The sequence below is a fragment of the Hemibagrus wyckioides genome, linkage group LG04 (genome assembly GCF_019097595.1).
Source record: "Hemibagrus wyckioides isolate EC202008001 linkage group LG04, SWU_Hwy_1.0, whole genome shotgun sequence".
Taxonomy (NCBI): Eukaryota; Metazoa; Chordata; class Actinopteri; order Siluriformes; family Bagridae; genus Hemibagrus; species Hemibagrus wyckioides.
Genome location: NC_080713.1, coordinates 32,299,964 through 32,316,198, shown reverse-complemented (window position 1 = coordinate 32,316,198; position 16,235 = coordinate 32,299,964). Strand labels below are relative to the sequence as shown.

At 45.3% G+C, this 16,235-nt stretch overlaps 2 protein-coding genes across 2 annotated transcripts in view; one reads left to right on the top strand and one right to left on the bottom strand.

Moving 5' to 3' along the window:
• Positions 1-11,062, bottom strand: part of slc30a4 (solute carrier family 30 member 4) — a 24,165-nt gene extending 13,103 nt beyond the window's left edge. The window contains exon 1 of the mRNA XM_058387372.1: positions 10,817-11,062. The gene's annotated coding sequence lies outside the window, so the exon portion shown is untranslated. The remainder of the gene's footprint in view (positions 1-10,816) is intronic.
• Positions 11,063-11,315: 253 nt separating this feature from the next.
• bloc1s6 (biogenesis of lysosomal organelles complex-1, subunit 6, pallidin) lies at positions 11,316-13,420 on the top strand. Its single transcript, XM_058387374.1, has 6 exons — positions 11,316-11,518; positions 12,449-12,552; positions 12,624-12,771; positions 12,858-12,945; positions 13,057-13,143; positions 13,268-13,420. Exons 2-6 carry the CDS (start codon positions 12,495-12,497, stop codon positions 13,385-13,387), a joined length of 501 nt encoding a protein of 166 aa, XP_058243357.1. The 5' UTR covers positions 11,316-11,518; positions 12,449-12,494; the 3' UTR covers positions 13,388-13,420.
• Positions 13,421-16,235: the final 2,815 nt, after the last annotated feature.

Sequence of the window (16,235 nt, the reverse complement as noted above, 5' to 3'; positions counted from 1 at the left end):
GTCTTCCCGTTAATTTTCCTGATGGGAGACGTGTGATGGTCCACTGAGACAGACTCCTTTGTCCATGTTTACTGTCCTCCAGCTTCCTGCTGAAATACTGAACATTCCAGTCCTCCTGGGAAGAAGCTCATGTTTACCCCAGCAGATGTGTCCAGGTCAGTTTGGTCAAAGTGAGACGGATCTTTCTCTTAATTAACCACACCCCCTCACTGACAACACACCCTCCCCAACCTCCTCACCCCCACCGACAATCCCCCCAACCACCCCACCCTGGAGAACATCAGCAGGTATTCCTGACTGTGTCTAGTCTCAGGTTCAGACTGAATTGAAGGAAATGAAGCTCAGCTTTATATAATTGAGATTAGATTACATCATTTAGAATAGATTAGATCAGATTAGATCTGAACTATTCCTGCTGCAGTAAATGTCTTAATGGTGTAGACACATCACCCCAGACAACAGTGAAACCCTTTGTTCCCGTCCTGACACACACTACATTACTGACAGCTCTAGAGCCGGTTCTACTTCAGCTGACCTGGTCATCCAGCAGGAAATAGATTTATATTTACTCAGCAGTGGTCAGTGTGACAGGACTGTGTTTTGTTTAGCACAGACATGAAGGTTCTGGTATCAAATATAGGATTAGGATGAGGACTGATGCCCACACACAAACACACAGTACAAGACACACAACCACACACACACACACACAACTACAAACACACAACTACACACAAGCCACACACACAACCAGACATACTGAGATGATTTTCGAACTGTCCATATCATAAAGATAAATAAAAACAGAGAGAGAGGAACTAAAAATAAATACAAGAATTTAAAATCTGTGTGTATGTGACTGAGATAGACTGAGAAAGACTGAGATAGACTGAGAAAGACTGAGATAGACTGAGAAAGTTAGCTAGCAGATGTCTTCACTGACATCTTCAACATCTCACTGAGCAGCTCCATCATCCCAACGTGCCTCAAGACAACGACCATCGTCCCTGTGCCTAAGACGTCTACGGTTTCCTGCCTCAATGACATTCAAGTCCTCCTGCGAAGAAGCTCATGTTTACCACAGCAGATGCGTCCAGTCCTGTCGCACTCCAACCAATCATGATGAAATGCTTCGAGAGGCTCGTCATGAGGCACATCAAAACACAGCTACCACCCTCGCTGGACCCCTTGCAGTTTGCGTATCGTCCTAACCGCTCCACGGACGACGCCATCACCACAAACCTCCATCTTGCCCTCACACACCTGGACTGTAAGGACACATATGTACGAATGCTGTTCATAGACTTCAGTTCAGCATTCAACACAATCATCCCTCAGCAGCTGAACACCTCTCTCTGCAACTGGATCCTGGATTTCCTGACTGGGAGACCTCAGTCAGTCCGGATCGGGAACAGTATCTCCAGCACCACCACACTGAGCACTGGAGCTCCTCAGGGCTGTGTGCTCAGTCCACTGCTGTTCACTCTGCTGACTCACGACTGTGCAGCAATGCACAGCTCCAACCACATCGTCAAGTTCTCCGATGACACGACCGTGATGGGTCTCATCAGCAAGAACGACGAGTCAGCATACAGAGAGGAGGTGCAACATCTAACAGCATAGTGTAGAGCCAACAACCTGTCTCTGAACGTCGACAAGACTAAAGAGATGGTTGTTGACTTCAGGAGAGCATGAAGTGACCATTCTGCACTGTCCATCGACGGATCCTCTGTGGAGATCGTCAAGAGCACCAAATTCCTTGGTGTTCATCTGGCGGGGAACTTCACCTGGTCACTCAACACCAGCTCCATCACCAAGAAAGCCCAGCAGCACCTCTACTTCCTGAGGAGGCTGAGGAAAGCCCATCTCCCTCCCCCCATCCTGACTGTGTTCTACAGAGGGACCATGGAGAGCGTCCTGAGCAGCTGCATCACTGCCTGGTTTGGGAACTGCACCGTCTCAGATCACAAGACCCTTCAGCGGACAGTGAGGACAGCTGAGAAGATCATCGGAGTCTCTCTCCCCTCTATCACAGACATTTACACCGCACGCTGCATCCGCAAAGCCATCAGCATTGTGGATGGTCCCACACACACACTCTTACACACCCCACACACCCCTCACACACACTCTTACACACCCCACACACCCCTCACACACACTCTTACAGACCCCACACATTTCATTACACATTCTTTTTTCTTTCGGTGCCAAGTGTCCTGTGTTTTGATGGTTGAGATCCTACCGGTCTGATCCATACCACTTTGTAGATTTAAATGGAGAACTGTCCAGTGTAGTGCCAGTGAAATACGGGGTCCCACAAGGGTCAGTTTTAGGACCTCTGCTTTTCTCAGTATACATGCTTCCATTGGGTGACATCATTAGAAGGCATGGGATTAGTTTCCATTGTTATGCCAATGAAACCCAGTTATATATCTCATCAAAACCAGATGAAATATCTAATTTGTCTAGACTAACTGAGTGTGTTAAAGATATTAGAAATTGGATGACCGATAATTTTCTATTACTAAATTCTGATAAGACAGAGATATTACTTATTGGCCCAAAAACCAGTACACAGAACCTCTCGCAATTCAGCTTGCATCTAGAAGGATGTACTGTTACCACTAGCTGGACAGTGAAAGACCTGGGTGTAATATTAGACAGCAACTTATCCTTTGAAAATCATATTTCCAATATCACAAAAACAGCCTTCTTCCATCTTAGAAATATTGCCAAGCTTAGGAACATTTTATCTGTATCTGATGCAGAAAAACTAGTTCATGCATTCCTGACCTCCAGACTGGACTACTGTAATGCATTACTAGGTGTTTGTCCTGCATCTTCAATAAACAAGCTACAGTTAGTCCAGAATGCAGCCGCCAGAGTTCTTAGCAGATCAAGAAAATATGATCATGTATATCAATATGATAATATATAACCCCAATATTATCATCCCTGCACTGGCTACCTGTTAAGTTTAGAATTGACTATAAATTAGCTCTACTCACGTACAAGGCTCTAATTGGTTTAGCTCCCACCTATCTCTCCAGTCTTCTAACATGTTACAATCCACCACGCTCTTTAAGATCACAAAACTCTGGACTTCTGGTAGTTCCCAGAATATCAAAGTCCACAAAAGGGGGTAGAGCGTTTTCGTATTTAACTCCTAAACTTTGGAATAGTCTTCCTGACAGTGTTCGGGGCTCAGACACAGTCTCCCAGTTTAAATGTAGACTAAAGACTTATCTCTTTATCCTGACATACATCTAACACATCCCATAACCTTGTGCTCCAGTACATCTGATTAAATACACATTATCATCTAGTGCTGCTAATATTATGAACAGCAGCTATGCTAATTCTGTTCCATTGTTTCCCTTCTTCTACCCATCCCGAGGCATACAGAGACTGTGCCGGCTCCAGTGGCATCCGGAGATGGACCAGCTCCAGCCGGGTTCTGCTTTGTGAGGATTGGGATATTCAAGCAGCGCTGTGGACAACAACCTCCTTATTGATTTACATAACACTATACACATGCTGTATCTGCATCACACAATTGTCACCCAAATGAGGATGGGTTCCCTTTTGAGTCTGGTTCCTCTCAAGGTTTCTTCCTCATACCATCTAAGGGAGTTTTTCCTTGCCACAGTCGCCTCAGGCTTGTTCACTTGGGATAACATCTAGGACTGTCTGTCTGTTTGTCTGTTTATGTTTGTTTTCTTATGTCGTTTCTCATGTAAAGCTGCTTTGAGACAATGCTCTTTGTTAAAAGCGCTATACAAATAAAATTGAATTGAATTGTTTTTGTCTTGTCTTTTTGTACTTATTGTTGTCTTGTCATTGCTCTGTTTGCACCTAGCTGCACACTCTGCACTTTCTGTGTCTTGGACAAACTCCTGTCCTAGCTCTGTGTTGTTCTTGTGTTTGATCTTTATGTTGTATGTTTCTGTAGCACCAGGTCCTGGAGAAACAGTGTTTCATTTCACTCTGTACTGCGTCAGATATATGTGGGGGAAATGACAATAAAGACTCTTGAATCTTGAAAGACTGAGAGACTGAAATAGTCAAAATTACTGAAGTGTTTTCAGTCATGTGACTCAAAACCAACCGGGTGATGGGCAACACTGCAGGTGCTGCTGTCTCTCTCTCTTTTCCTCTCTCTCTCTCTCTCTCTCTCTCTCTCTCTCTCTCGCTCTCTCACTGTGTGTCTCTTTCCTGCTCCTCTCCTCCTTTATCTCTCTCTCTCCAGTGAGGTGGACTGGAGGTTCTGGTGGGAGGGAGAGTAAGGTGCAGTGAGGTGGACTGAAGGTTCTGGTGGGAGGGAGAGTAAGGTTCCAAACTCACTGCTTTGAGTTTGGAAGGGTTCTCCACATTCTCGAACCTGTGAAACAGAGCTCTAAACACAGCCATTGTTCCCACATCACTTTGTGATCATTAACTCATCACAGCTGAATGTGTGCTAGCAACAAGAGCTCATTGTTACTGATACTTCTTGGAAGTTGCTCTGGGAGATTCAGCTGAAAAACCCACCTGGGTGGTGTGAAGAGGAGGAAGTACAGATAACATCAGCAATACACTTTGTACTCTACACTGTGTTTAAAGAAGGAAATAAAACAGCTGGAACAAGAAATCATCGCTATCAAAAGGAACATGACCGCTATTAACTTACAGGAACTGCAAAGAAAAAAAAATCCCTGAAAACTCTGGAATGCAGAACTGCTAAAGAAGTGTGAGGGACAGTGCGGGACGTTTTACTGCTGACCCAGTGGACATGTGGACATTTATTCTACTCTTTATGATGTGGATAACTCAGATAAACGGTGCAGAAGAACTCCTACAAAGTTAGGTTCTAACCGTAGTGCAGAAGAATTCTCTGGAAAGAGAGATCTCACCCTCCAGGAAGTGACTGCTGCTGGTCATGCTGCTGGGAACAGATGGACTTCCTACTGAATTCGATAAAGATTTATGGACTGTTATTAAACGTTATTAGCTCAAGTATAAGTGAAAGATGCCTAGGAGTTACCAATGTAGAGTTTTAACTTCTCAAGAACTGAGACCTGGGGAACTTTCTTGTTCTGAGTACAAAATCATTTCCAAATGCTTAGCTACAAGATTAAGCCAAGTACTGCATGAAATAATCTACAAAGGTCTGTCACACTGCAGTAAGGTCAGATCCATGGCAGAGGGAGCTTTAGAACTCTTCTTACACTGCTGAGATGAGGTTTCTGTCACTGGACCAGGAGAAAGCTTTTGACCGTTTTACTTTTGCTTCTGGGGGACAATTAACACTATATAGCCAAAAGCTTTGGGACACCCCTGCAAATCACTGAATTCAAGCGTTGTTTTTCAGGGGTTGGGCTCCGCCCCTTAGTTCCAGTGAAAGGAACTCTTAATGCTTCAGCTTCATACCAAGACATTCTGGACAATTTCATGCTCTTTGTGGGAACAGTTTGGGGATGACCCCTTCCTGTTCCAACATGACTGCACACCAGTGACCAAAGCAAGGTCCATAAAGACATGGATGAGTGAGTTTGGTGTGGAGGTACTTGACTGGCCTGCACAGAGTCCTGACCTCAACCCCATAGAACACCTTTGGGATGAATTAGAGTGGAGACTGAGAGACAGACCTTCTCGTCCAACATCAGTGCCTGACCTCACAAATGTGCTTCTAGAGGAACGGTCAAAAATTCCCATAAACACACTCCTAAACCTTGTGGAAAGCCTTCCCAGAAGAGTTGAAGCTGTTATAGCTGCAAAGGGCGGGACAACTCCATATTACATTCATGTGCATGGAAAGGCAGACGTCCCAATACTTTTGGTAATATAGTGTACAAAAAAAAAAAAAAAAAAAAAAAAGATCAGACTGAAGATACTTGTTTGGTGAAAATGGCTGGTGACCTCAGCATTCCTATAGGAGCTGGGAGGACAAGGATCTTCTTTTTCAGAACAGCTTTATAAAATTGTTACTGAACTCTTACTGTGTAGGTTAAGAAGAGAATGAACACACTGACTGATTAACACACTGACCCCCCCATTGGTCAAGGAGTTACGCAGATGATTCTACAGTTTTAAATCAGAGATGTACATTTCATTTCTGACATTTGGCAGAGCGACTTACAATTTATCTCACGTTATACAAGCAAGCAAGTGAGGGTTAAGGGCCTTACTCAGGAGCCCAGCAGTGGCAGCTCAGTGGACCTGGGATTCGAACTCACAACCTTCTGATCAATAATCCAACTCCAGTCAGTACTCCAGACGTCCTTCAGTCAGTCAGTACTTCAGACGTCCTTCAGTCAGTCAGTACTCCACACGTCCTTCAGTCAGTCAGTACTCCACACGTCCTTCAGTCAGTCAGTACTCCACACGTCCTTCAGTCAGTACTCCACACGTCCTTCAGTCAGTCAGTACTCCACACGTCCTTCAGTCAGTCAGTACTCCACACGTCCTTCAGTCAGTCAGTACTCCACACGTCCTTCAGTCAGTCAGTACTCCACACGTCCTTCAGTCAGTCAGTACTCCACACGTCCTTCAGTCAGTCAGTACTCCACACGTCCTTCAGTCAGTCAGTACTCCACACGTCAGTCAGTCAGTACTCCACACGTCAGTCAGTCAGTACTCCACACGTCCTTCAGTCAGTACTCCACACGTCCGTCAGTCAGTACTCCACACGTCCGTCAGTCAGTACTCCACGTCAGTCCTTCAGTCAGTACTTCACACGTCATTCAGTCAGTCAGTACTCCACACGTCCTTCAGTCAGTCAGTACTCCACACGCCCTTCAGTCAGTCAGTACTCCACACGCCCTTCAGTCAGTCAGTACTCCACACGCCCTTCAGTCAGTCAGTACTCCACACGCCCTTCAGTCAGTCAGTACTCCACACGCCCTTCAGACAGTCAGTACTCCACACGCCCTTCAGACAGTCAGTACTCCACACGCCCTTCAGACAGTCAGTACTCCACACGCCCTTCAGTCAGTCAGTACTCCACGTCAGTCCTTCAGTCAGTCAGTACTCCACACGCCCTTCAGTCAGTCAGTACTCCACACGTCCTTCAGACAGTCAGTACTCCACACGTCCTTCAGACAGTCAGTACTCCACACGCCCTTCAGACAGTCAGTACTCCACACGCCCTTCAGACAGTCAGTACTCCACACGCCCTTCAGTCAGTCAGTACTCCACACGTCCTTCAGTCAGTCAGTACTCCACACGTCCTTCAGTCAGTCAGTACTCCACACGTCCTTCAGTCAGTCAGTACTCCACACGTCCTTCAGTCAGTCAGTACTCCACACGCCCTTCAGTCAGTCAGTACTCCACACGCCCTTCAGTCAGTCAGTACTCCACACGCCCTTCAGTCAGTCAGTACTCCACACGTCCTTCAGTCAGTCAGTACTCCACACGTCCTTCAGTCAGTCAGTACTCCACACGTCATTCAGTCAGTCAGTACTCCACACGTCCTTCAGTCAGTACTCCACACGTCAGTCCTTCAGTCAGTCAGTACTCCACGTCAGTCCTTCAGTCAGTCAGTACTCCACACGTCCTTCAGTCAGTCAGTACTCCACACGTCCTTCAGTCAGTACTCCACACGTCCTTCAGTCAGTCAGTACTCCACACGTCCTTCAGTCAGTACTCCACACGTCAGTCAGTCAGTACTCCACACGTCCTTCAGTCAGTCAGTACTCCACACGTCCTTCAGTCAGTACTCCACACGTCAGTCAGTCAGTACTCCACACGTCCTTCAGTCAGTACTCCACGTCAGTCCTTCAGTCAGTACTTCACACGTCATTCAGTCAGTCAGTACTCCACACGTCCTTCAGTCAGTACTCCACACGTCCTTCAGTCAGTACTCCACACGTCAGTCAGTCAGTACTCCACCCGTCAGTCAGTCAGTACTCCACCCGTCAGTCAGTCAGTCAGTACTCCACCCGTCAGTCAGTCAGTCAGTACTCCACCTGTCAGTCAGTCAGTACTCCACCCGTCAGTCAGGCAGTCAGTACTCCACCCGTCAGTCAGGCAGTCAGTACTCCACCCGTCAGTCAGGCAGTCAGTACTCCACCCGTCAGTCAGGCAGTCAGTACTCCACCCGTCAGTCAGGCAGTCAGTACTCCACCCGTCAGGCAGGCAGTCAGTACTCCACCCGTCAGGCAGGCAGTCAGTACTCCACCCGTCAGGCAGGCAGTCAGTACTCCACCCGTCAGGCAGTCAGTCAGTACTCCACCCGTCAGGCAGTCAGTCAGTACTCCACACGTCCTTCAGTCAGTACTCCACACGTCCTTCAGTCAGTACTCCACACGTCCTTCAGTCAGTACTCCACACGTCCTTCAGTCAGTACTCCACCCGTCAGTCAGTCAGTACTCCACACGTCAGTCAGTCAGTCAGTACTCCACCCGTCAGTCAGTCAGTCAGTACTCCACCCGTCAGTCAGTCAGTACTCCACCCGTCAGTCAGTCAGTCAGTACTCCACCCGTCAGGCAGTCAGTACTCCACCCGTCAGTCAGGCAGTCAGTACTCCACCCGTCAGTCAGGCAGTCAGTACTCCACCCGTCAGTCAGGCAGTCAGTACTCCACCCGTCAGTCAGGCAGTCAGTACTCCACCCGTCAGTCAGGCAGTCAGTACTCCACACGTCAGTCAGTCAGTCAGTACTCCACCCGTCAGTCAGTCAGTCAGTACTCCACCCGTCCTTCAGTCAGTACTCCACCCGTCCTTCAGTCAGTACTCCACACGTCCTTCAGTCAGTACTCCACACGTCCTTCAGTCAGTACTCCACACGTCAGTCAGTCAGTACTCCACACGTCATTCAGTCAGTCAGTACTCCACACGTCAGGCAGTCAGTCAGTACTCCACACGTCAGGCAGTCAGTCAGTACTCCACACGTCAGGCAGTCAGTCAGTACTCCACACGTCCTTCAGTCAGTACTCCACACGTCCTTCAGTCAGTACTCCACACGTCCTTCAGTCAGTACTCCACACGTCCTTCAGTCAGTACTCCACCCGTCAGTCAGTACTCCACCCGTCAGTCAGTCCTCCACCCGTCAGTCAGTCAGTACTCCACCCGTCAGTCAGTCAGTACTCCACCCGTCAGTCAGTCAGTACTCCACCCGTCAGTCAGGCAGTCAGTACTCCACCCGTCAGTCAGTCAGTCAGTACTCCACCCGTCAGTCAGTCAGTCAGTACTCCACCCGTCAGTCAGTCAGTACTCCACCCGTCAGTCAGTCAGTACTCCACACGTCAGTCAGGCAGTCAGTACTCCACCCGTCAGTCAGTACTCCACCCGTCAGTCAGTCAGTCAGTACTCCACCCGTCAGTCAGTCAGTCAGTACTCCACACGTCAGTCAGTCAGTCAGTACTCCACACGTCAGTCAGTCAGTCAGTACTCCACACGTCAGTCAGTCAGTCAGTACTCCACACGTCAGTCAGTCAGTCAGTACTCCACACGTCAGGCAGTCAGTCAGTACTCCACACGTCAGGCAGTCAGTACTCCACACGTCAGGCAGTCAGGCAGTACTCCACACGTCAGTCAGTCAGGCAGTACTCCACACGTCAGTCAGTCATTCAGTACTCCACACGTCAGTCAGTCAGTCAGTACTCCACACGTCAGTCAGTCAGTCAGTACTCCACACGTCAGTCAGTCAGTCAGTACTCCACACGTCAGTCAGTCAGTCAGTCAGTCAGTACTCCACACGTCAGTCAGTCAGTCAGTCAGTACTCCACACGTCAGTCAGTCAGTACTCCACACGTCAGTCAGTCAGTCAGTCAGTCAGTCAGTACTCCACACGTCAGTCAGTCAGTCAGTCAGTCAGTACTCCACACGTCAGTCAGTCAGTACTCCACACGTCAGTCAGTCAGTCAGTCAGTACTCCACACGTCAGGCAGTCAGTACTCCACACGTCAGGCAGTCAGTCAGTACTCCACACATCAGGCAGTCAGTCAGTACTCCACACGTCAGTCAGTCAGTCAGTCAGTACTCCACACGTCAGTCAGTCAGTACTCCACACGTCAGTCAGTCAGTACTCCACACGTCAGTCAGTCAGTACTCCACACGTTAGTCAGTCAGTACTCCACACGTCAGTCAGTCAGTACTCCACACGTCAGTCAGTCAGTCAGTCAGTACTCCACACGTCAGTCAGTCAGTACTCCACACGTCAGTCAGTCAGTCAGTCAGTACTCCACACGTCAGTCAGTCAGTCAGTACTCCACACGTCAGTCAGTCAGTCAGTACTCCACACGTCAGTCAGTCAGTCAGTCAGTACTCCACACGTCAGTCAGTCAGTCAGTACTCCACACGTCAGTCAGTCAGTACTCCACACGTCAGTAGCACTCTGTATATTCTTTATGTTCCTTGAACTTCAGTACACAGTATTTCTTTACACTTCACTATATTTCAATAATACATCTTTCAGGTACTTTCAAGTATCTTCAACCTTCACAACTAAAATCAACCTGAAAAGATTCTTCATTTCACACGTATCTTACCTATAAAAAAACTCCGTCAGTAAAGCGGTAATGTTAGTATCGCGATATTTGCTGTACATTGAGCTTCATTCACAGACACCGTGTAGTATCGCGATATTTGGAATGGACAATAAAAATTAGCACATCGCTAACAACAAAGCTTATGAAGTGGCTGAGATTCAATCTTAACTCTTACTTATTTGGTAAAATAAACACTTTGAAGGCGTACACTCATCATTATTTTATCTTCACCTCCAAATGAGTTCAATCTTATTACTATTCCAGCGTGAGGAGAAAGTAAAGCAGCTAAAAGTCACTATCGCTATTTGACAGGCGCGAGGCCAGAATACTGGTGTTAAATACTCACCGCCCGTCTCTCATTTCTGGAGTAATAACTGGTCCTGAGAGATGAATCTAAATGAATGTGAACTCCTCCATGTCATACCTCAGTAACACACACTCACTCACTCACTCACTCACTCACAAACACACTCACAAACACACTCACAAACACACTCACAAACACACTCACAAACACACACTCTCTCTCTCACACTCACACTCACACACTCGGAGATAGAGAAGTTGCTATAGCCCTCTCGCTTTGGCAGCTTGATTGCATCACAACAGGTCACGAGGTGATTTTTTTCCCACCCGTTTTCCATTAAAACCCCGCCCTCTGATGCTAGGATTGGCTCGCCGTTTCCCGCCTCCTTTGTTTCATTGGCGCGGGATCAAATCTCGTCCGCTGATTGGACAGTGGCGCTAACCTTTTTGAGATGCTAAGCTTCAGTGATAAACGGTGACAGTAACCAACAGCAATACGCATTTAAAATATATACATTTATAACCATATTTACTTTAAACATAAATAGTCGATACAAGTCTTCCGGGTTTATAACGTCATCTGGTCACATGACTTCGTATGCGCGGAGCACACTGGTAAATATACAAATCATTTCCTTCTCTTACTTCCGCATTCATTTATTTGAAGATCTGCGCAGGGATGGTCCACACTTCCGGTGTTGGAATAATCACGTGATATTATTGGTGCGAGACATGCAGGAAGGTAAGAGAGTTTCAATAATTATTTTTCTTTACGCTTTCGGAGAAACAGAGAGATTTGTGATTCTGAATTAAATTTATTATTTACAAATAGTGTCTAAAACTCCTTCTTTATCTCTATATGAGTTTCAGCTTTCATAAACGAGTAGATAGATACAGCAGTAGAGATATAAACATGGCGGAATGTACACACACACACACACACACATACACAAACACAAACACACATACAAACACACACACACACATACATACATACACAAACACAAACACACATACAAACACACACACACACATACATACATACACACACACAAACACACACACACACACACACACACACATACATACATACATACACACACATACATCTACACACAAACACATACACAAACACATACACCTACACACACACACATACATACATAGAAACACATACACCTACACACACATACATACAAACACAAACACACACACAAACACATACACCTACACACACACACACACACACATACACACATACAAACACACACACAAACACATACACAAACACACACATACACCTACACACACATAAACACATACACCTACACACACATACACAAACACAAACACATACACACATACAAACACACACACAAACACATACACCTACACACACACACATACATACATACATACACACACATACACAAACACATACACCTACACACACACATACATACATACACACACATACACAAACACATACACCTACACAAACACACACACACACACACACACACACATACATACATACATACACACACACACACACACACACACACACACACACACACATACACACACACACATACACAAACACATACTTACACACACATATACACACACATTTATAAGAAGATGGTGGAGTTAGTGTGGTTGTAATACACAGGAAGCTGAACAGCAGCCATCAGTAAAAGGAGGAGATTTGAGGCAAGATGGAGTCAGAAGCTGGAGATGTGGATCTGTCCTCCAATGAGCATTCACCTGAGAAAGGTTTAACACACACACACACACACACACAGTAAGTCAGCATTAAGATGTGTAAACTGTGTGTGTGTGTGTAGGAACAGATGTGTGTGTGGTCAGCGAGCCCCAGCCTCTGGAGGACATTGTGTTAGTGAATCAGGAGTGTGTAGAGAAACTGAGTGAAGGTCTGATCTCACACTACCTCCCAGATCTACAGCGCTCTAGAGATACACTGCAGGAACTCACGTAACAAACACACACACACACACACACACACAGACGAGCGAGGGCAGATTTAAACCTGCTGCTGATATTCTTCATCTCTCTGTTAGTCAAAATCAGGATGTACTGCTCGACACCCTGGATCAGGAAATCACCAAGTTTAGAGAGTGTAACTCCATGATCCATCTCAACACACTGGTGAGTCTCTGTTCTCTCACACACACACAAACACACACTGTTTGGTCAGGAACGTCTATGAAAAAGGTGTCTCTGGGTGTGTTGAGGACTTCTATGAATGTGTGTGTGTAGTTCACCGAGGCTAAAGTGTATCACAGTAAGCTGGTGAACATACGCAGAGAGATGATCAGCCTGCATGATAGAACATCCAAACTGAAGGTCAGACACTGATACACACTCTTCTGTCTGACTTTTGGAGAATTTAAAAAATCTCTGGAACTCTTTCATCTCATACTTGTTTGCTATTTGTTATATCGTTTTCTCTTTCTGTGTGTGTGTGTAGAAGCGATCTCTGAAGCTGCAGCAACAGAAACAGAAGGAGGTTCTAGAGCGAGAGCAGCAGAAAGAGAAAGAGCTGGAAAGAGAGAGACAACTCACCGCCAAACCAGCCAAACGCACCTGAACACGAACACACACACACACACACACACACACATGACTTGTCAGTATTTTAATTGAAGTGAATGTGTTTGACAGATTTGGGGTCTGGGTAGGGGGAGGAGTTCAGTGAAGGAGGAAGAGTTCAGGGAAGACTGAGGGGTTCAAGGCAGAGGGAGGAGTTCAGGGCAGGGGGAGGAGTTCATTGAAGGAGGAGGGCTGGAGGCTCAGGGTGTAATGCAGTCAGGAGCAGAACTCTGTTTGTCCACTAGATGGAGTTAGAGATTTTTCCCAAATCTTTCTGACATTAATTAGAGCCTTTCCCTCTAAATCCTGTAATATATTTATAGATGGTATTTGTTGTGATTTTCAGCATGTTTTCTCTTCATCGAAACATTTATTGTAGGTGAAAAAAACTTTTAATAAATGATTTTGTTTCTAAACCACTCTGTAAACTCTAATGCTGTTATTTCTGTTCATTTGTAAAGCTTATTTATTCTGATAGAACTATATTTAAGACATTATTCTGATAAAAACCTATAAACTCTAACCGAAGCCATGTTTGCTGATATTGTGGTCTATAACTCCTCCCTGAACTGACCACTGCCCTGTATCTTGCTCTCTCATTGGCTGTTGGTCATCGCCCACGTATTTTTCAGTCAGAACTCCTTTCACACTGCAGGAGTCGCCGACAGGTCCGGATATTTAGCATGACAAATATTTCATGGGCGTCGGCGACTCCCTAGATCATGTCTTTGGTAATTCACACTGCGTGATTGTGACTCGCGTACACGAGCTCCGATTTCCCTCCGATTTCGGGCATTTGTCAGCAATTTTGCAAATCCAGACGGCGACAGAAAATCAGGGCTAAACTCGTTCAGTGTGAACTCTGCATTACTGATGTACGGAAAAACCCGAGACCATGTCAAATACGGGAGTCAGGCGGAGGTGCGAAGTAATTTTTAAAAAATAAAATATATATAATTATATATTATATACGAGAGAATAAAGAGAGACTGCTGATGGGATGAGTGTTTATAGCTGAAGAGAGAGAGAATAAAGAGAGACTGCTGAGGGGATGAGTGTTTATAGCTGGAGAGAGAGAGAGAATAAAGAGAGACTGCTGAGGGGATGAGTGTTTATAGCTGGAGAGAGAGAATAAAGAGAGACTGCTGAGGGGATGAGTGTTTATAGCTGAAGAGAGAACAGGAAGTGACTCATTTCAGGAATGTTACTATAAAAGCATATAATCTGTCTTGTTTCTGCAGTGAAAGAGGAACTGGAGAGTTCCTACAGAAGACCAGCAGGAGGCGCTGTGCTATAACTGACTATTATAATTAGCAGTAGCAGTATTGCTATAGAACATGTACATTCTTGTACAGAGCTGTGTTTATTAATAAATATCTCACTTTATATATTTGATTTATGATGATATATTTATTTAAATCTTTCACTTATTTTCTTGTGAACACACCGACACTGGATAAGGATGAAGTAGGATGATATTAAACACTTAAACACTTCCTGTCCCCAGAATTCAGAGGAACGCGACATCCTCAGGGTGTGAGATCTCAAAGCCGTGAGCTCCAACACGGAGAATCAACCAATCAGAGCCAGGAGCTCTAGAGTGTGACCTTCACTGGCCAAAACACTGGCTTAATAATGTATTGTGTGTGTGTGTGTTAATATAGAGTGGCGTTTCAGGCCTGAAAGGGAACAAACAGGAAACACATCATCACACTCATGCTGTATAAACGACCTAAACATCACTCTCAGATACTTTATCCAGTTTTTTCCCCATGGTGTTAAACACACACACACACACACCCTGAATAACACACCCTGCCACAGTGCATCATGGGTAATGAGGCAGACAATCAGTAAATATCTGCTGCCACTTCAGCCCCGATTCTGCTCTTAACACTTCACTCAGCACGTAGCAGGTGTTTATTTCACACACACACACACACACACACACACTGAGCATTAAAGACAGCCCGAGTCCAGCGGCGCTCATCATCATCCTCACACACTACACACTGTGACACACAGGAAGTGTGTATCAGCTCACTGTGTCTACACACGTTAAAGCTGACCTGAAGCTCCGCCCACATCAACAGTGTGTGTGTGTGTGAGTGTGTTTCACATTGTTGTACTTATGTGTAGAAGTGCATGGGGTAATTTTGGTGATTGTGCATTTGTGTGTATTTTGTGTAAATGTGTTTTGTTGTGTAACTGTGTAGTTATGTCTTGTGAAGATAGATAGATAGATAGATAGATAGATAGATAGATAGATAGATAGATAGATAGATAGATAGATAGATAGATAGATAGATAGATAGATAGATACTTTATTCATCCCAAAGGGAAATTCACAGTTTCCAGCAGTATCCACAAACACAGGTAATAGATAAAATAGGAAGGAATATAACAAAATACTAAAATACCCAAATTAGGGCACAAAAATATAACAAAAAATATATCAAATAACAAAATATTACAGAATATAGCAGAATATAACAATATAACAAAATATAGCAGAAAAATACTAAATAAAGAGATTTAGGAATAAATATGGAGAATGAGATGAAAAACAAGATAAGTAATGTGCAGAACAAGTGTTTAAGGTTACAGACCTGTCGATGTGCAAAAACTGTTATGTGCAAAAACTGTGTGTTTATGAGTCCTGTATAAACCGGAGTGTAGTGAGAGTTCTGTATAAACCGGAGTGTAGTGAGAGTTCTGTATAAACCGGAGTGTAGTGAGAGTTCTGTATAAACCGGAGTGTAGTGAGAGTTCCGTATAAACCGGAGTGTAGTGAGAGTTCCGTATAAACCGGAGTGTAGTGAGAGTTCCGTATAAACCGGAGTGTA

What these genes read in the sequence shown, in the direction of transcription:
- bloc1s6 (XM_058387374.1), top strand. Translation starts at nt 12,495, where the DNA reads ATGGAGTCAGAAGCTGGAGATGTGGATCTGTCCTCCAATGAGCATTCA. An exon ending in TGAGCATTCACCTGAGAAAG is followed by an intron (nt 12,553 to 12,623) that starts GTTTAACACACA and finishes GTGTGTGTGTAG; the next exon opens with GAACAGATGTGTGTGTGGTC. An exon ending in GATACACTGCAGGAACTCAC is followed by an intron (nt 12,772 to 12,857) that starts GTAACAAACACA and finishes TCTCTCTGTTAG; the next exon opens with TCAAAATCAGGATGTACTGC.